Raw genomic sequence first — 20851 nt, forward strand, 5'->3', positions numbered from 1 at the left:
TCTGGCCCTGGTTAAATGACCTGGCCCTGGTTAAATGACCTGGTCCTGGCCCTGATTAAATGACCTGGCCCTGGTTAAATGACCTGGCCCTGGTTAAATTACCTGGCCCTGGTTAAATGACCTGGCCCTGGTTAAATGACATGGCTCTGGTTAAATGATCTGGCCCTGGTTAAATGATCTGGCCCTGGTTAAATGACCTGGTCCTGGTTAAATGACCTGGTCCTGGTTAAATGACCTGGTCCTGGTTAAATGACCTGGTCCTGGTTAAATGATCTGGCCCTGGTTAAATGATCTGGCCCTGGTTAAATGATCTGGCCCTGGTTAAATGACCTGGCTCTGGTTAAATGACCTGGTCCTGGTTAAATGACCTGGTCCTGGTTAAATGATCTGGCCCTGGTTAAATGATCTGGCCCTGGTTAAATGACCTGGCCCTGGTTAAATGACCTGGTCCTGGCCCTGGTTAAATGACCTGGCCCTGGTTAAATGACCTGGTCCTGGCTCTGGTTAAATGACCTGGCTCTGGTTAAATGATCTGGCCCTGGTTAAATGATCTGGCCCTGGTTAAATGACCTGGCCCTGGCCACTCAGCCACATGATACTGTAGATGGTTTCAAATCTCCCTTTCTCTAAATGACTGTACGGATCTGGGCTGGTTTCCCAAAAAGCATCGTAGCACTATGATCATCTTTCGTCCATTTAGTTTCAATGGAATTAAAGTTAGTGCTACGATGCTTTTAGGAAATCCAGCCCTGGTATGTGACGAGACGTGATGTTCATATGGTTGAATGAAAGCAATCTATGTCCTTCGTTGTCAGTAAATTATGCTAAAAAATATATTCTTGTAGAAAGGTATTTATTATCTGCTGACAGATTCCATTTTATATTTCTTATTTATAAAATTAGGATATGATTTATACAGTACTTCTATAATAAAAACATTTTATAAAGATAATTTAAAATGATGGGTTCATGCAAAAATGTTAGCATGTAGAAACAGTGGGAAACTAAACCAAAGCATGAAGTGCTGTCATACCTTGTCCATAGGCCGCTGACAGGGTAAGGAAACCAATGTGTCATTTTGTAACTATCCCTTTACTTATGTTTTGTAAGATGACTTTACATTTTTTCATGCCTTTTATTAATAAAATAAGATTGACAATGTGGGATGAATTCGTTTGAATTATTTGTAGGTAAACAAACTATAGTCCGCTTTCACTGTAATTCACAACTATAACGGCATTCATGATTTAAAATACGATGTTGTGGTATCTGGTAAGACTAATGATAACCAGATGAGACTCATCAAGCTGCACCTTACCCCCCAGGCCGGTAGGTGGCGCTCACACAATAGTTTTTTTTTAGGTTGCCTCGGAAAAAAGGCAAAAGCACTTCCGCTTTGCCACTTCCTTGTTTTTATGTCAGCTGTCAAATTCAATTGACGCGCGAAATAAGCAAAACAAAACAGAAATGTCACAGTCGGGGTGTCCTCTTGGTGACAGAATCCTAGTAGGTTACATTTTACCCGAAAAGAAGGTTAAAAACCCCGAAAATGACGACTCTGATTGGGAAGATGATGAGGAGGAAGAAGATGCACAGCCGGATTTTCTGGATATGAAAGAGATGGACAGCGTTAGTTCAGGAGGACATGTGTTTAATTCCTCCGTACCGGGCCGAAACGAAGGTGAGTGGTCGTTGACAGATCATCATAGTTTTGATAAATGCACATGTAGAAGTTAACCTAACTAGCTAATGGGGTTGTCACTTGCAACAAATTAGGCATATTTATCTAACAAGCAAGTTGCCAATCATTCGGTGTAAAGGGACAGTGACAGTGTCACTCTTGTCGGTCGAGCTTGTATTGATTGTAATTTCTCCTACTGTAGAGAGGAGTCTACTGTAATTTATATAGTTTGTTCAATCTGGTTTATCTCTTGTTGGTGACACTAATACACCCACAGAAAGGTGGGCATAATTTGTGGGAAAGTTCCAACAGGAGGAATCTGTAACCAAAAACGTGTTAAAGTACAAGGTTGCCAACAAAACAACGTATACAAAGTTGTATAGCGGCAGAATAAGATACCGGGTAGAGAGGGTGGGCTATTTCATTACGTTTTTTTCCACTCAGCATGTTTATTCCGTAAAAATATCTGTCCTCTCTCTGGTAGCCTACGAACAAACATTAAGAATAAGCTACGTGGTGAGTTGATGCCTGTTCGGCATTTAGTTAGCTAGGTGAATTGATCATGCTACTTTTGTATGCGTTGTTTGTTGCCAACCTTGTACTTTACCAAGTTTTTGTTACAGATTCCTGTTGGAACGTTCCCACAAATTATACCCACCTCCCACAAAACACTATCATACAATCCACCACGATGAATGCATGCTGATGATCTAGCTAGCTAACGTTAGTCAGCTCAATAACTAACTATCTTGTGTAATTGTTTCATTTTCTATCCCATGTCCGTTCTAGTTGATTTCCTGGACAGCGTGTCTGGTAAGAGATGCAGAGTAATGGGCCGGTTCAGTCTGAAGGACCCGTGGTGGGAGGCTACCTGCACGACCCGCGCTGCCAAGGGCAAGCTGGTGCTACGGGGCTACCCTGCCTACCGCCTTCGCTCAGACCTCCAGGGAGACCCGGACCACTCTGTCCTGTCTCTGTTCCTCACCGCCTGCGGCGTGGACGCACAGTTTGTCGTCCCCTTCTTTGCTTGGCTGCCGATGGGAAGGAAGGTGGAGTTTGCTAACTTGCAGGAAGTTCTGGCTGAGTTTGAGGAAGGAGAGCAGCACAGGGCTTTGGCACAGCAGATTAAAGCCTTGGTCTCTGTTTCAGGTAGGTGGACGTGGGGGAGAGATACATCTTGACCCTGATGTGTTTTGGTAATATGAAGTGCTGTGAGTAAAGACCATAGCTGTGTTTGAATACTCCTACCATACCATTTTATACCATTCTATACCATACTAACCATACCATACTATACCATTCTATACCATACTAACCATACCATACCATTCTATACTATACCATTCTATACCATACTAACCATACCATACCATTCTATACTATACAATTCTATACCATACTAACCATACCATACTATACCATTCTATACCATACTAACTATACCATACTATACCATACTATACCATACTAACCATACTAACCATACCATACTATACCATACTAACCATACTAACCATACCATACTATACCATTCTATACCATACTAACCATACCATTCTATACCATACTAACCATACCATACTAACCATACCATTCTATACCATTCTATACCATACTAACCATACCATACTATACCATTCTATACCATACTAACTATACCATACTATACCATACTAACCATACCATACCATTCTATACCATACTAACTATACTATACCATACTAACCATACCATACTATACCATTCTATACCATACCAACCATACCATACTATACCATTCTATACCATACTAACCATACCATACTATACCATTCTATACCATACTAACCATACCATACTAACCATACCATACTATACCATTCTATACCATACTAACCATACCGCACTAACCATGCAATACTATACCATACTATACCATACTAACCATTCCATACTATACCATTCTATACCATACTAACCATACCATACTATACCATACCATACTATACCATTCTATACCATACTAACATACCATACCATTCTATACCATACCATACTATACCATTCTATACCATACTAACCATACCATACCATTCTATACCATACCATACTATACTATACTACTACTACTACTACTATAAATTCCCTCTGGCTATCTACTCCGATTTCAGAGCACTCTCTGATGAATTTACAAACGCTCAACACCTGTTGAATGTGTCGGTCAATATCGGCAAAAAAAAAAACGTATTTCAATTGTTGCCAGCAGCACAGTTAGTTACCAGCAGCACAGTTAGTTACCAGCAGCACAGTTAGTTACCAGCAGCACAGTTAGTTGCCAGCAGCACAGTTAGTTGCCAGCAGCACAGTTAGTTGCCAGCAGCACAGTTAGTTGCCAGCAGCACAGTTAGTTGCCAGCAGCACAGTTAGTTGCCAGCAGCACAGTTAGTTACCAGCAGCACAGTTAGTTACCAACGCTCAACACCCGTTGAATCTGACAACGCCCAGAATTTACAAACGGCCAGAGCGCACTCTGGCACTCCCAGATCGAAGTTACGAACACACCCGAAGTCTAGCTAGTAATTTGTTACGCTAACAAGCTAGCAATAGGTTGCATAGCAACAGCATCAGCTTCCGGTAGACGTGTGAAGCCGTAGCGCGCTCAACTGAAATGTTACCGTTGGTTTACAGTATACTAACATTTAGTATGGGTATCTGGAACACAGCTCATGTCATCGGTATGTCTGTCAGTTGCAGGGATGCGCGTGACTGCTGCCTCTCTGTACCCCCATGTGATGAGATACCTGCCTACCCTACTGCCAGGGCGCTTCACAGAGCTCCTGAGTCGGGGAAAGAAAAGCCAAAAACATCCTGCGGCACAGGGTGCTACACAGATAGAGGAGGAGGAAGAGGAGGATCTCAGCTTGCTGGCCAAAATAGAGGAGATGATCAAGACGGACGTCTGGAAGCTGGGCTTTAACTATGTAAGCGTAACCTCCTGGCTGGTTGTGGACTGTGGTTGGTTAACATACTTTGTCAACAGTTTCTGTAGTCTTCGATCGGACCAATCCAGCAGTGAAGTATCACATCGCATCCCTCCAATCTGCCATGCACGCTTTGACATGAACTCAAATAAGAAAATAATTAATTATCTTGAGTAATCGCTTCTCACTTTTCCTCTCTCCCCCCTCCCTCCCTTTATCTCCCCTCTCCTCCCTCCCCCCTACTCCCCTCTCCCTCTCTCCCCCCTACTCCCCTCTCCCTCTCTCCCCCCTACTCCCCTCTCCCTCTCTCCCCTCTCCTCCCTCTCCCCTACTCCCCCTCCCTTTCTCTCCCCTCTCCTCCCTCCCTTTCTCTCCCCTCTCCTCCCTCCCTTTCTCTCCCCTCTCCTCCCTCTCCCCTCTCCTCCCTCCCCCTACTCCCCTCTCCCCCCTCCCTCCCTTTCTCTCCCCTCTCCTCCCTCCCCCCTACTCCCCTCTTTCCCTTTCTCTCCCCTCTCCTCCCTCTCCCCTCCTCTCCCCTACTCCCCCTCTCTCCCCTACTCCCCCCTCCCTCTCTCCCCTACTCCCCTCTCTCTCTAGGTTATGTACAAGGAGTTGAAGGTGGTCCATTGCGAGGCTCAGCTGAGATCCTTCCATGAGTGTAAACTCTTCCAAGAGATCCCTCTGAAGCAGCGTAACGCCCTGCGAGTCTACGACTCTCTGAAGAACCACTGCTGCAGGACGGGCAGTACCTACACGGAGCTCCCCACCCTGTGTGACGAGGTCAGGAGAGGGTGTAGCTCCGTGATGGAGGTGGAGGTACGAGGAACACAGAATAAATCCGTCTGTCCACTTTGTGTTTCATGTATTGTTTGTTGGTTCGTTTGGCTGAGGCAGCTCCATATGTATTTATTTTGAATTTTCAAATGTAGTTAATTCGCTTCGTTCTTTCATTCAGGTGTGGGACGCAGTCCACTTCCTCAAAGAGCTGGGCGTCGTGGTACGGGATCGCCAGAAGGTGGCGCTGCAGAACCTGCATTCTTATGAGACTGGGATAGCTGAGTGCCTACGCTGTCTGGTGCAGGAAGAGCCCTGGGTTATACCTCTGGATGTCATAGAGGTGCTGACTGCTTCAGCTCTGGAGAGGCTGAGGAAGACGGGAGGGGATGGAGGGAGTAGGGAGGATCAAGGTGAAGTGGACTCCGACGCAGAGCGGAAGGCTGATGAGCTGAATGAAAGGTGTGATATGGATGGCAGCGCTGCAGAGACCGACCGTACTAGTGCTGCTGTTAGAACAGCCAGCGGATACTCTGTCCCAGACCACATCAAACCTGAACCAGCCCCTACAGACCAGGGCCCTCCAGTAGATTTAGACCCAGACCAGGGCCCTCCTCCAGTAGATTTAGACCCAGACCAGGTACGTGCAGCAGAGATGATCTGCTTCAATCCAGTGACGGTGATCAGCGGTAAGGGGGGCTGTGGTAAGACAACGGTGGTGAGTCTGGTGTTCAAGGCCGCCTTGCAGCAGAGCCCAGAGAAGGAGGTCAGGAAGGCATGCTGGGACTTTGAAAATGACTCCTTGGGGTCTGAGGCGTGGGAGGAAGCCGATGCGTGGGAGGAAGAAGCCCTGTCGAAGAGTCTCCTCTCTCAGTTAGAGGGGGAGGTAAAGGACGAGAAGAAGAAGTCGTCGTCGTGGGTTTTACAGGGAGAGGACGAGGTGTTACTAACAGCACCGACAGGGAGAGCTGCGTCTCTGCTCACCAAGAGGACCTGCTTCAAGGCCTACACCCTGCACCAGGTTGGTACAGGAGACAGTTCTGCCCTTAGAATGACTTCTAGAATGGTTCTGACCCAGTTCTGACTATCTGCTATTAGCCGGGTACAGAACAGGTTTTCCCACTCACCGTGGGCGGCCATATTGTTCTAAATGAACCAGTTGAACATCAGTAGTCAGGGCCATGTGTTGAACAGTCGTGGCCAAAAGTTTTGAGAATGACACAAATATACATTTTTACAAAGTCTCCTGCCTCAGTTTGTATGATGGCAATTTGCATATACTCTAGAATGTTATGAAGAGTGATCAGATGAATTGCAATTAATTGCGAAGTCCCTCTTTGCCATGCAAATGAACTGAATCCCCCAAAAAACATTTCCACTGCATTTCAGCCCTGCCACAAAAGGACCAGCTGTCATGTTTGTGATTCTCTCGTTAACACAGGTGTGAGTGTTGACAAGACTAGAGATCACGCTGTCATGCTGATTGAGGTCAAATAACAGACTGGAAGCTTCAAAAGGAGGGTGGTGCTTGGAATCATTGTTCTTCCTCTGTCAACCATGGTTACCTGCAAGGAAACACGTGCCGTCATTATTGCTTTGCACAAATAGGGCTTCACAGGCAAAGATATTATTGCCAGTAAGATTGCACCTAAATCAACGATTTATCGAATCAATCATTTATCGAGTCAATCCTCAAGAGGCGGGTGGACAAAAAAAAAAACACCAATTCTGACAAACTCCAAGCATTGATTATGCAAGAATGGGCTGCCATCAGTCAGGATGTGGCCCAGAAGTTAATCGACAGCATGCCAGGGCGGATTGCAGAGGTCTTGAAAAAGAAAGGTCAACACTGCAAATATTGACTCTTTGCATCAATTTATAATTGTCAATAAAAGCCTTTGACACTTATGAAATGCTTGTAGTTATACTTCAGTATTCCATAGTAACATCTGACAAAAATATCTAAAGATACTGAAGCAGCAAACTTTGTGGAAATTAATATTTGTGTCATTCTCAACTTTTGTCCACGACTGTACATAGTGCCACTTCCAGAGGTCACAGATACCTAACCCCTCCCTCCTGTTCACTCTTCCCCGTCACCCCTCCCTCCTGTTCACTCTTCCCCGTCACCCCTCCCTCCTGTTCACTCTTCCCCGTCACCCCTCCCTCCTGTTCACTCTTCCCCGTCACCCCTCCCTCCTGTTCACTCTTCCCCGTCACCCCTCCCTCCTGTTCACTCTTCCCCGTCACCCCTCCCTCCTGTTCACTCTTCCCCGTCACCCCTCCCTCCTGTTCACTCTTCCCCGTCACCCCTCCCTCCTGTTCACTCTTCCCCGTCACCCCTCCCTCCTGTTCACTCTTCCCCGTCACCCCTCCCTCTCAGGTAGTGTGGAGTTTCATGCAGGCCAAGAAAGACCCCAACGGGGCTCCTGAGGAGTGGAAGTTTGCGTCTGTGCGCGTGTTGGTGGTGGACGAGGGCAGTCTGGTGTGTGTTCAGCTCCTCCACTCCGTCCTCACCATGCTCACCAAACACGCACAGCTCAGGAAGTTCGTCATCTTGGGTACGTTCGTTTTTTAAGTTCAGGTTTAAGCTGTACATGTTCGCCCGTCAGGAAGTATGGCCTGTTCCACAGTCTGCCTGTTTGTCTAGGTGATGTGCGTCAGCTGCCCAGTATCCAGCCAGGAAACACCTTGTATGGTCTGTTCCACAGTCTGCCTGTTTGTCTAGGTGATGTGCGTCAGCTGCCCAGTATCCAGCCAGGAAACACCTTGTGTGGCCTGTTCCACAGTCTGCCTGTTTGTCTAGGTGATGTGCGTCAGCTGCCCAGTATCCAGCCAGGAAACACCTTGTGTGGCCTGTTCCACAGTCTGCCTGTTTGTCTAGGTGATGTGCGTCAGCTGCCCAGTATCCAGCCAGGAAACACCTTGTATGGCCTGTTCCACAGTCTGCCTGTTTGTCTAGGTGATGTGCGTCAGCTGCCCAGTATCCAGCCAGGAAACACCTTGTATGGCCTGTTCCACAGTCTGCCTGTTTGTCTAGGTGATGTGCGTCAGCTGCCCAGTATCCAGCCAGGAAACACCTTGTATGGCCTGTTCCACAGTCTGCCTGTTTGTCTAGGTGATGTGCGTCAGCTGCCCAGTATCCAGCCAGGAAACACCTTGTATGGCCTGTTCCACAGTCTGCCTGTTTGTCTAGGTGATGTGCGTCAGCTGCCCAGTATCCAGCCAGGAAACACCTTGTATGGCCTGTTCCACAGTCTGCCTGTTTGTCTAGGTGATGTGCGTCAGCTGCCCAGTATCCAGCCAGGAAACACCTTGTATGGCCTGTTCCACAGTCTGCCTGTTTGTCTAGGTGATGTGCGTCAGCTACCCAGTATCCAGCCAGGAAACACCTTGTATGGCCTGTTCCACAGTCTGCCTGTTTGTCTAGGTGATGTGCGTCAGCTGCCCAGTATCCAGCCAGGAAACACCTTGTACGACCTGTTCCACAGTCTGGGCCGAGCCCATTGGGCCATCGAGATGAGGACCAATCACAGAGCTGAGTCTCAACTCATCGTCAACAACGCCGGACAGTAAATATGACATTGGTTTTTGTCTTTTAGTTTCCACACAAACGTAAAAATACCACAGTGACTATTTGATAATTTAAAATAAAAAGAACCATGAATTAATTCAGTATGTAGATAGAATAAACTTTAGATACAACTTTGCAAATTCAGATATATTAAACTAATTTTCTTGATTTTTTTTAGAAATGGCTAATTCTGTAAGATTGTTTTTGTCATGTCCTGATGCCATGACCGTCCATGAGAAAATAAAAATCCTGCGTCTGTCCTTTTAAAAAAAATCAGAATTGCAGAGATGGGGATGAATCGTAGTTTCAGACCGCTCCACTACGACGCCATCTTGGATCTGAATGGAAGTTACACCATGCCCTCTGAAGACAAGAGGTTCATCCTCATCCTGCTGCCCAACACCGACTCTGACTATGGTGAGTACACCGTGGACTCCACAGAACACAGAACACTACCGATATAATGCAACACAATGTGATGTTGTTTTTCAGACCTTCAGGTGGCTATCGAACTACTATTGAAAGCAGCTCCAGGACTGAGGAATGACGCCACGTCACAGTTCATTGCCTTCAGACGGTAAGACACGCATTACACAGTAGAGTGGTCAGACATGTAGAGGTTATCTACACCGTAGATACTATAGGGACAGTAGAGGGGTTCTCTATACTATAGGGACAGTAGAGGGGTTCTCTATACTATAGGGACAGTAGAGGGGTTCTCTATACTATAGGGACAGTAGAGGGGTTCTCTATACTATAGGGCCAGTAGAGGGGTTATCTATACTATAGGGCCAGTAGAGGGGTTATCTATACTATAGGGACAGTAGAGGGGTTATCTATACTATAGGGACAGTAGAGGGGTTCTCTATACTATAGGGACAGTAGAGGGGTTCTCTATACTATAGGGCCAGTAGAGGGGTTCTCTATACTATAGGGACAGTAGAGGGGTTCTCTATACTATAGGGCCAGTAGAGGGGTTATCTATACTATAGGGACAGTAGAGGGGTTATCTATACTATAGGGACAGTAGAGGGGTTCTCTATACTATAGGGACAGTAGAGGGGTTCTCTATACTATAGGGCCAGTAGAGGGGTTATCTATACTATAGGGACAGTAGAGGGGTTCTCTATACCATCGATACTATAGGGACAGTAGAGGGGTTCTCTATACCATCGATACTATAGGGACAGTAGAGGGGTTCTCTATACCATCGATACTATAGGGACAGTAGAGGGGTTCTCTATACTATAGGGACAGTAGAGGGGTTCTCTATACTATAGGGACAGTAGAGGGATTCTCTATACTATAGGGACAGTAGAGGGGTTCTCTATACTATAGGGACAGTAGAGGGGTTCTCTATACCATCGATACTATAGGGACAGTAGAGGGGTTCTCTATACTATAGGGACAGTAGAGGGGTTCTCTATACTATAGGGACAGTAGAGGGGTTCTCTATACTACAGGGACAGTAGAGGGGTTCTCTATACTATAGGGACAGTAGAGGGGTTCTCTATACTATAGGGACAGTAGAGGGGTTCTCTATACTACAGGGACAGTAGAGGGGTTCTCTATACTATAGGGACAGTAGAGGGGTTCTCTATACTATAGGGACAGTAGAGGGGTTCTCTATACTATAGGGACAGTAGAGGGGTTCTCTATACTATAGGGACAGTAGAGGGGTTCTCTATACTATAGGGACAGTAGAGGGGTTCTCTATACTATAGGGACAGTAGAGGGGTTCTCTATACTATAGGGACAGTAGAGGGGTTCTCTATACTACAGGGACAGTAGAGGGGTTCTCTATACTATAGGGACAGTAGAGGGGTTCTCTATACTATAGGGACAGTAGAGGGGTTCTCTATACTATAGGGACAGTAGAGGGGTTCTCTATACTATAGGGACAGTAGAGGGGTTCTCTATACTATAGGGACAGTAGAGGGGTTCTCTATACTATAGGGACAGTAGAGGGGTTCTCTATACTACAGGGACAGTAGAGGGGTTCTCTATACTATACGGACAGTAGAGGGGTTCTCTATACTATAGGGACAGTAGAGGGGTTCTCTATACTATACGGACAGTAGAGGGGTTATCTATACTATAGGGACAGTAGAGGGGTTCTCTATACTATAGGGACAGTAGAGGGGTTCTCTATACTATAGGGACAGTAGAGGGGTTCTCTATACTATAGGGACAGTAGAGGGGTTCTCTATACTATAGGGACAGTAGAGGGGTTCTCTATACTACAGGGACAGTAGAGAGGTTTTCTATATTAAGACCTGTATCTTAACTGTAGCTGTTTGTTTTTCAGGAAGGAGTGTGTCTTGATCAATGAGCTTTGCTGCAAACATTACTGCGACCACCGTACCAAGTAAGTTACTGTACTGCTATAGGAAGTGATGCTGTTTCTACTGCTATAGGAAGTGATGCTGTTTCTACTGCAATAGGAAGTGATGCTGTTTCTACTGCTATAGGAAGTGATGCTGTTTCTACTGCTATAGGAAGTGATGCTGTTTCTACTGCTATAGGAAGTGATGCTGTTTCTACTGCTATAGGAAGTGATGCTGTTTCTACTGCTATAGGAAGTGATGCTGTTTCTACTGCTATAGGAAGTGATGCTGTTTCTACTGCTATAGGAAGTGATGCTGTTTCTACTGCTATAGGAAGAGATGCTGTTTCTACTGCTATAGGAAGTGATGCTGTGTCTACTGCTATAGGAAGATATGCTGTTTCTACTGCTATAGGAAGTTATGCTGTTTCTACTGCTATAGGAAGAGATGCTGTTTCTACTGCTATAGGAAGTGATGCTGTTTCTACTGCTATAGGAAGAGTTGCTGTTTCTACTGCTATAGGAAGAGATGCTGTTTCTACTGCTATAGGAAGAGATGCTGTAGGGAGAGATGCTGTTTCTACTGCAATAGGAAGAGATGCTGTAGGGAGAGACGCTGTTTCTACTGCTATAGGAAGAGATGCTGTTTCTACTGCTATAGGAAGAGATGCTGTTTCTACTGCTATAGGAAGAGATGCTGTAGGGAGAGATGCTGTTTCTACTGCTATAGGAAGAGATGCTGTTTCTACTGCTATAGGAAGAGATGCTGTTTCTACTGCTATAGGAAGAGATGCTGTTTCTACTGCTATAGGAAGAGATGCTGTAGGGAGAGATGCTGTTTCTACTGCTATAGGAAGAGATGCTGTAGGGAGAGATGACGTTTCTGCCACTGGGGGGGGGGGGGGGGTAAGAAGAGATATTGTTTCTACTGCTGTGTAATGAGTGGACCACCAGATAGAGCTGTTGTACCCGTTGTAAAAAGGAAGAATGTGCAATGTGAGGAGGCAGAGGAGACTTGCCTCGTCTCCTAGATCCCGTTTGTTTCTGTTAGAAACAAAGCTGGCCTCCTTATCTGTAGATAGATAAATAATTTGGGTTTGATGTGTCGATCTTTTTACCTCAGAAACAACAAGAACCGACTAGATTTCCAGCCGAGAGATAAAGTCTGCTGTACAAAGAACGGCTACGTCACAGACAGGAACAAGGAAGTGTCTCCCGAAGAAGAGGACTTGGAGAACAGCTACGTATCTGACACGGACAGGACCAAGCGGAGACTTCCTGGTCTGGACGGAGGGGAGAGACGGAGAGGGAACGGGGCCACACAGAGAGACGGAAGTGGTGACAAAATGAAAACTAAAGAGAAGAATAAAGAGCGTCTGTGTAACGGAGAGATATTCTTCATTAAACATGTGAGAGACGAGAGGACCAATAGTTACATGTGTTTTAGGCTATTCTGTAAGCTGCTCAATTCTAATTGGCTGAGCCGTGCTCTTGGGTTGTGTCTCCTCCTATGACAGGACGTGACAGAGGAGGAGGCGGGCTCACAGCGGAGCAGGAAGCAGAGGTACTTGACTCTGGATGATGGTGACGGACGGATGCTGTGTGTTTCCTTCAGGGAGCTGCAGAGAGAATGTAAACTGCAACACGCCTGGGCTAGGACCATACACACCTTCCAGGTGTGTGTGTGTGTGTGTGTATTCTCTCTGTCTCCATTCATAAACTGATGAGAAAATGATTTAAACTAAGCAGTTCAGTAGATTCTAACTAGTTAGACATTTTCTCTGATGGAATTCTTCAGTTGTACTGTGCCTTCCTTCTCTGTGCGTCAGGGGTCGGAGACCGAGACGATTGTGTACGTGCTGGGTAACGGTAGCGTCCAGACGTGGAAACACGTGTACACGGCTGTGACACGGGGACAGAAGCGTGTATATGTCATAGCCAAGCAGGAGGGCATGGCCTCGGCCATCAAGAGACGCATCATCCCACGTAACACCCGGCTGGGAACCCTGGTCAAAGAGCTGTTGGTCCAGCCTGGGGCTGAGGGGCAGGACCAACCAGACCAGAACCAACCACAGCCGGGCACACCTCGCAGGGCAGCCCCAGGCTTCGGGCCTACACAGACCACTCCTCTGGCCTCACAGACACCTAGCGGGTCTCTAAGGACCCCCTACAAAACCCCTATAGCAGCACCCAGACTCATTTCTACGCCCAGCCTAGCAGTCCCACTTCACGCCAATCGTGTCCAGTCCCACTCTACGTCGGTCCTACCCAGGAAGCTGTGGAGAAATGAGCCTCCAACAGCTCCTCAGGCAGATGCCTCAGACACCTCTCTAATGGACGACATCACTTTCAGTCAGGCATATACCTGGTCGCCTATGAACAGCAGCTCTGAGGACCCCTCTCAGGAGCAGCCTGGGTCGTGTGAGGAGGAAGAGGAAGGGATCGAGATGGAGGCTAGCAGCAGCGCTGTAGAGGATGGACACATGGGGAAGGGTTCACATTTAGCTGCTCGGTCTGGGGTTGAGAGCACCCCTTCCAAGAGGACGCTCAGTCCTGACAGTGAGAAACAGAATGTAACTCCTCATAAACAGATCAAGGTAAGAGAAAGAGGACTTGGCGTCTCATCAGGCAGATTTTCAGTTGCTTTTTGTGGTGGAAGCAGTACATTTTCTCACATGACTAGGGCACGTCTGAAGACATATTTGTGGTGTGGAGGAGGAGGGGTTATTTTAGGTGAAGAGGTTGAGGTGAGGAGGAGGAGGAGGAGGAGGGGTTATTTTAGTAGAAGTGGTTGAGGTGAGGAGGAGGAGGAGGGGTTATTTTAGTAGAAGTGGTTGAGGTGAGGAGGAGGAGGAGGAGGGGTTATTTTAGTAGAAGTGGTTGAGGTGAGGAGGAGGGGTTATTTTAGTAGAAGTGGTTGAGGTGAGGAGGAGGAGGAGGGGTTATTTTAGTAGAAGTGGTTGAGGTGTGGAGGAGGAGGGGTTATTTTAGTAGAAGTGGTTGAGGTGAGGAGGAGGAGGGGTTATTTTAGTAGAAGTGGAGGAGGGGTTATTTTAGTAGAAGTGGTTGAGGTGAGGAGGAGGAGGAGGGGTTATTTTAGTAGAAGTGGTTGAGGTGAGGAGGAGGGGTTATTTTAGTAGAAGTGGTTGAGGTGTGGAGGAGGAGGAGGGGTTATTTTAGTAGAAGTGGTTGAGGTGAGGAGGAGGAGGAGGGGTTATTTTAGTAGAAGTGGTTGAGGTGAGGAGGAGGAGGGGTTATTTTAGTAGAAGTGGTTGAGGTGTGGAGGAGGAGGAGGGGTTATTTTAGTAGAAGTGGTTGAGGTGAGGTGTGGAGGAGGAGGGGTTATTTTAGTAGAAGTGGAGGAGGGGTTATTTTAGTAGAAGTGGTTGAGGTGTGGAGGAGGAGGGGTTATTTTAGCAGAAGTGGTTGAGGTGGGGAGGAGGAGGAGGGGTTATTTTAGTAGAAGTGGAGGAGGGGTTATTTTAGTAGAAGTGGTTGAGGTGTGGAGGAGGAGGGGTTATTTTAGTAGAAGTGGTTGAGGTGTGAAGGAGGGGTTATTTTAGTAGAAGTGGTTGAGGTGAGGTGTGGAGGAGGAGGGGTTATTTTAGTAGAAGTGGTTGAGGTGAGGAGGAGGAGGAGGGGTTATTTTAGTAGAAGTGGAGGAGGGGTTATTTTAGTAGAAGTGGTTGAGGTGTGGAGGAGGGGGGGTTATTTTAGTAGAAGTGGTTGAGGTGTGAAGGAGGAGGGGGGGTTATTTTAGTAGAAGTGGTTGAGGTGAGGAGGAGGAGGGGTTATTTTAGTAGAAGTGGTTGAGGTGGGGAGGAGGAGGGGTTATTTTAGTAGAAGTGGTTGACGTGGGGAGGAGGAGGAGGGGTTATTTTAGTAGAAGTGGAGGAGGTGTGGAGGAGGAGGGGTTATTTTAGTAGAAGTGGTTGAGGTGTGGAGGAGGGGGGGTTATTTTAGTAGAAGTGGTTGAGGTGGGGAGGAGGAGGGGTTATTTTAGTAGAAGTGGTTGAGGTGTGGAGGAGGAGGAGGAGGGGTTATTTTAGTAGAAGTGGAGGAGGTGTGGAGGAGGAGGGGTTATTTTAGTAGAAGTGGTTGAGGTGTGGAGGAGGAGGAGGGGTTATTTTAGTAGAAGTGGTTGAGGTGAGGAGGAGGAGGAGGGGTTATTTTAGTAGAAGTGGTTGAGGTGTGGAGGAGGAGGAGGGGTTATTTTAGTAGAAGTGGTTGAGGTGAGGAGGAGGAGGAGGGGTTATTTTAGTAGAAGTGGTTGAGGTGTGGAGGAGGAGGGGTTATTTTAGTAGAAGTGGTTGAGGTGTGGAGGAGGAGGAGGAGGGGTTATTTTAGTAGAAGTGGTTGAGGTGTGGAGGAGGAGGAGGGGTTATTTTAGTAGAAGTGGTTGAGGTGAGGAGGAGGAGGAGGGGTTATTTTAGTAGAAGTGGAGGAGGGGTTATTTTAGTAGAAGTGGTTGAGGTGTGGAGGAGGAGGGGTTATTTTAGTAGAAGTGGTTGAGGTGAGGAGGAGGAGGGGGGGTTATTTTAGTAGAAGTGGTTGAGGTGAGGAGGAGGAGGAGGAGGGGTTATTTTAGTAGAAGTGGTTGAGGTGAGGAGGAGGGGGGGTTATTTTAGTAGAAGTGGTTGAGGTGTGGAGGAGGAGGAGGGGTTATTTTAGTAGAAGTGGAGGAGGGGTTATTTTAGTAGAAGTGGTTGAGATGAGGAGGAGGAGGAGGGGTTATTTTAGTAGAAGTGGAGGAGGGGTTATTTTAGTAGAAGTGGTTGAGGTGTGGAGGAGGAGGAGGAGGGGTTATTTTAGTAGAAGTGGTTGAGGTGTGGAGGAGGGGTTATTTTAGTAGAAGTGGTTGAGGTGTGGAGGAGGAGGGGTTATTTTAGTAGAAGTGGTTGAGGTGTGGAGGAGGAGGAGGGGTTATTTTAGTAGAAGTGGTTTAGGTGAGGAGGAGGAGGGGTTATTTTAGTAGAAGTGGTTGAGGTGTGGAGGAGGAGGAGGGGTTATTTTAGTAGAAGTGGTTGAGGTGAGGAGGAGGAGGAGGAGGGGTTATTTTAGTAGAAGTGGAGGAGGGGTTATTTTAGTAGAAGTGGTTGAGGTGAGGAGGAGGAGGAGGAGGGGTTATTTTAGTAGAAGTGGTTGAGGTGAGGAGGAGGGGTTATTTTAGTAGAAGTGGTTGAGGTGAGGAGGAGGAGGAGGAGGAGGGGTTATTTTAGTAGAAGTGGTTGAGGTGTGGAGGAGGAGGAGGGGTTATTTTAGTAGAAGTGGTTGAGGTGAGGAGGAGGAGGAGGAGGGGTTATTTTAGTAGAAGTGGAGGAGGGGTTATTTTAGTAGAAGTGGTTGAGGTGAGGAGGAGGAGGAGGAGGGGTTATTTTAGTAGAAGTGGTTGAGGTGAGGAGGAGGGGTTATTTTAGTAGAAGTGGTTGAGGTGAGGAGGAGGAGGAGGAGGAGGGGTTATTTTAGTAGAAGTGGAGGAGGGGTTATTTTAGTAGAAGTGGTTGAGGTGTGGAGGAGGAGGAGGGGTTATTTTAGTAGAAGTGGTTGAGGTGAGGAGGAGGAGGAGGAGGGGTTATTTTAGTAGAAGTGGAGGAGGGGTTATTTTAGTAGAAGTGGTTGAGGTGTGGAGGAGGAGGGGTTATTTTAGTAGAAGTGGTTGAGGTGTGGAGGAGGAGGAGGGGTTATTTTAGTAGAAGTGGTTGAGGTGAGGAGGAGGAGGAGGGGTTATTTTAGTAGAAGTGGTTGAGGTGTGGAGGAGGGGTTATTTTAGTAGAAGTGGTTGAGGTGAGGTGTGGAGGAGGAGGGGTTATTTTAGTAGAAGTGGTTGAGGTGTGAAGGAGGAGGAGGGGTTATTTTAGTAGAAGTGGTTGAGGTGAGGAGGAGGAGGAGGGGTTATTTTAGTAGAAGTGGTTGAGGTGAGGAGGAGGAGGAGGAGGGGTTATTTTAGTAGAAGTGGTTGAGGTGTGGAGGAGGAGGGGTTATTTTAGTAGAAGTGGTTGAGGTGAGGAGGAGGAGGAGGGGTTATTTTAGTAGAAGTGGTTGAGGTGTGGAGGAGGGGGGGTTATTTTAGTAGAAGTGGTTGAGGTGAGGAGGAGGAGGAGGGGTTATTTTAGTAGAAGTGGTTGAGGTGTGGAGGAGGAGGGGTTATTTTAGTAGAAGTGGAGGAGGGGTTATTTTAGTAGAAGTGGTTGAGGTGGGGAGGAGGGGTTATTTTAGTAGAAGTGGTTGAGGTGTGGAGGAGGAGGAGGGGTTATTTTAGTAGAAGTGGTTGAGGTGAGGAGGAGGAGGAGGAGGAGGGGTTATTTTAGTAGAAGTGGAGGAGGGGTTATTTTAGTAGAAGTGGTTGAGGTGGGGAGGAGGAGGGGTTATTTTAGTAGAAGTGGAGGAGGGGTTATTTTAGTAGAAGTGGTTGAGGTGGGGAGGAGGAGGGGTTATTTTAGTAGAAGTGGAGGAGGGGTTATTTTAGTAGAAGTGGTTGAGGTGGGGAGGAGGAGGAGGGGTTATTTTAGTAGAAGTGGTTGAGGTGTGGAGGAGGAGGAGGGGTTATTTTAGTAGAAGTGGTTGAGGTGAGGAGGAGGAGGAGGGGTTATTTTAGTAGAAGTGGAGGAGGGGTTATTTTAGTAGAAGTGGTTGAGGTGGGGAGGAGGAGGGGTTATTTTAGTAGAAGTGGCTGAGGTAGTTATTCTAAGAGAGTCAGTTGGGAAGAGTTATCACGTTTCTCTGACTCCATCTTGTTGTTATGTCATCTGTGCAGGTGGAGCCATTCGAATCACCGCTGGGCTGTTCCAGACTGCAGCAGCTCGCCCTCTGCACGCCCACCTCCCACGGCAAGCGGCTTTTCCAAGGTCCACCCTCCGATCAGGACTGGATGTCTTCTCTCCCTGACCCATTGAAACCAGGATATCTTATGATTGATGGCCACTACTGCATTGATACCAGGATATCTTATGATTGATGGCAACTACTGCATTGATACCAGGATATCTTATGATTGATGGCCACTACTGCATTGATACCAGGATATCTTATGATTGATGGCCACTACTGCATTGATACCAGGATATCTTATGATTGATGGCAACTACTGCATTGATACCAGGATATCTTATGATTGATGGCCACTACTGCATTGATACCAGGATATCTTATGATTGATGGCCACTACTGCATTGATACCAGGATATCTTATGATTGATGGCAACTACTGCATTGATACCAGGATATCTTATGATTGATGGCCACTACTGCATTGATACCAGGATATCTTATGATTGATGGCCACTACTGCATTGATACCAGGATATCTTATGATTGATGGCCACTACTGCATTGATACCAGGATATCTTATGATTGATGGCCACTACTGCATTGATACCAGGATATCTTATGATTGATGGCCACTACTGCATTGATACCAGGATATCTTATGATTGATGGCCACTACTGCATTGATACCAGGATATCTTATGATTGATGGCCACTACTGCATTGATACCAGGATATCTTATGATTGATGGCCACTACTGCATTGATACCAGGATATCTTATGATTGATGGCCACTACTGCATTGATACCAGGATATCTTAATCAAATCCTATTTTATACGTCATATGCACGGAATACAAGTGTAGACCTTACCATGAAATGCTTACTTACAAGCCCATAACCAATAATGCAATTTTAATTAAAGAGTTAAGAATGATATTTACTAAATAAACTCGTTTTTTTAAAAGTAACGCAATAAAATAAAAATAGTGAGGTTATATACAGGGGGTACCGGTACCGAGACAATGTGTAGGGGGGTAGAGGTTAGTCGAGGTGATTGAGGTAGGTAGGGGTAACGTGACTATGCATAGATAATAATGAGTAGCAGTAGTCAAGGTGATTGAGGTAGGTAGGGGTAACGTGACTATGCATAGATCATAGAGAGGAGCATTAGTGGGGGGGGGGGGGGGGGGGGTTCAATGTAAATAGTCCGGTGGCCAGTTGATGAACTGTTCAGCAGTCTTATGGCTTCTGGGTGGGAGCTGTTAAGGAGCCTTTTGGACTTGATGCTCCGGTACCACTTGCCGTGCGGTAGCAGAGAGAACCGTCTATGACTGGGGTGGCTGGAGTCTATTTTTAGGCCCTTCCTCTGACACCGCCTGGTATAGAGGTCCTGGATGGCAGGAAGCTCGGCCCCAGTGATGTACTGGGCCGTACCCACTTCCCTCTGTGGCGCCTTGCGGTCGGAATCCCCTCCGGCGCCATCATTAGACAGGAAACTGCATTACTATCTGTTTATTTTAAATGTTTTAATTGCTATACATCTGGGCTTGTATCATTTTATTGATCAAGAGCCTCAGATGAGATCATTTCATCAGTTTGTTTGCAATCAAATCAGCCATGTTGTTTATTTTTCCACTCTGTAAATCACCTCAGCCATGTTGTTGTCTTTCCACTCTGTAAATCACCTCAGCCATGTTGTTTGTCTTTCCACTCTGTAAATCACCTCAGCCATGTTGTTTATTTTTCCACTCTGTAAATCACCTCAGCCATGTTGTTATTTTTCCACTCTGTAAATCACCTCAGCCATGTTGTTGTCTTCCCACTCTGTAAATCACCTCAGCCATGTTGTTTATTTTTCCACTCTGTAAATCACCTCAGCCATGTTGTTGTCTTCCCACTCTGTAAATCACCTCAGCCATGTTGTTTATTTTTCCACTCTGTAAATCACCTCAGCCATGTTATTTTTCCACTCTGTAAATCAACTCAGCCATGTTGTTTATTTTTCCACTCTGTAAATCACCTCAGCCATGTTGTTGTTTATTTTTCCACTCTGTAAATCACCTCAGCCATGTTGTTGTTATTGTTCCACTCTGTAAATCACCTCAGCCATGTTGTTTATTGTTCCCACTCTGTAAATCACCTCAGCCATGTTATATTTCCACTCTGTAAATCACCTCAGCCATGTTGTTGTTATTGTTCCCACTCTGTAAATCACCTCAGCCATGTTATTTTTCCACTCTGTAAATCACCTCAGCCATGTTGTTTATTTTTCCACTCTAAATCACCTCAGCCATGTTGTTTATTTTTCCACTCTAAATCACCTCAGCCATGTTGTTTATTTTTCCACTCTGTAAATCACCTCAGCCATGTTGTTGTTTTTCCACTCTGTAAATCACCTCAGCCATGTTGTTTATTGTTCCACTCTGTAAATCACCTCAGCCATGTTGTTTATTTTTCCACTCTGTAAATCACCTCAGCCATGTTGTTTATTTTTCCACTCTGTAAATCACCTCAGCCATGTTGTTTATTTTTCCACTCTGTAAATCACCTCAGCCATGTTGTTTATTTTTCCACTCTGTAAATCACCTCAGCCATGTTGTTTATTTTTCCACTCTGTAAATCACCTCAGCCATGTTGTTTATTTTTCCACTCTGTAAATCACCTCAGCCATGTTGTTGTCTTCCCACTCTGTAAATCACCTCAGCCATGTTGTTTATTTTTCCACTCTGTAAATCACCTCAGCCATGTTATTTTTCCACTCTGTAA

At 46.2% G+C, this 20851-nt stretch overlaps 1 protein-coding gene across 1 annotated transcript; it reads left to right on the top strand.

Moving 5' to 3' along the window:
• Nucleotides 1–1400: 1400 nt before the first annotated feature.
• On the top strand, nucleotides 1401–19260 carry helb (helicase (DNA) B). The gene is made up of 14 exons (XM_036956616.1): nucleotides 1401–1681; nucleotides 2471–2830; nucleotides 4409–4641; nucleotides 5239–5457; nucleotides 5597–6436; nucleotides 7799–7976; nucleotides 8846–8987; nucleotides 9267–9406; nucleotides 9482–9566; nucleotides 11298–11357; nucleotides 12439–12724; nucleotides 12833–12991; nucleotides 13145–13912; nucleotides 18070–19260. The coding sequence occupies exons 1-14, from the start codon at nucleotides 1468–1470 to the stop codon at nucleotides 18268–18270; spliced, it is 3885 nt and encodes a 1294-aa protein (XP_036812511.1). The 5' UTR covers nucleotides 1401–1467; the 3' UTR covers nucleotides 18271–19260.
• The last annotated feature ends 1591 nt before the right edge of the window (nucleotides 19261–20851 follow it).

This window comes from Oncorhynchus mykiss, chromosome 21, assembly GCF_013265735.2.
Source record: "Oncorhynchus mykiss isolate Arlee chromosome 21, USDA_OmykA_1.1, whole genome shotgun sequence".
Taxonomy (NCBI): Eukaryota; Metazoa; Chordata; class Actinopteri; order Salmoniformes; family Salmonidae; genus Oncorhynchus; species Oncorhynchus mykiss.

What these genes read in the sequence shown, in the direction of transcription:
- helb (XM_036956616.1), top strand. Translation starts at nt 1,468, where the DNA reads ATGTCACAGTCGGGGTGTCCTCTTGGTGACAGAATCCTAGTAGGTTAC. An exon ending in CAGGAAGTTCGTCATCTTGG is followed by an intron (nt 7,977 to 8,845) that starts GTACGTTCGTTT and finishes CTGTTTGTCTAG; the next exon opens with GTGATGTGCGTCAGCTGCCC. An exon ending in TACTGCGACCACCGTACCAA is followed by an intron (nt 11,358 to 12,438) that starts GTAAGTTACTGT and finishes TTTTTACCTCAG; the next exon opens with AAACAACAAGAACCGACTAG.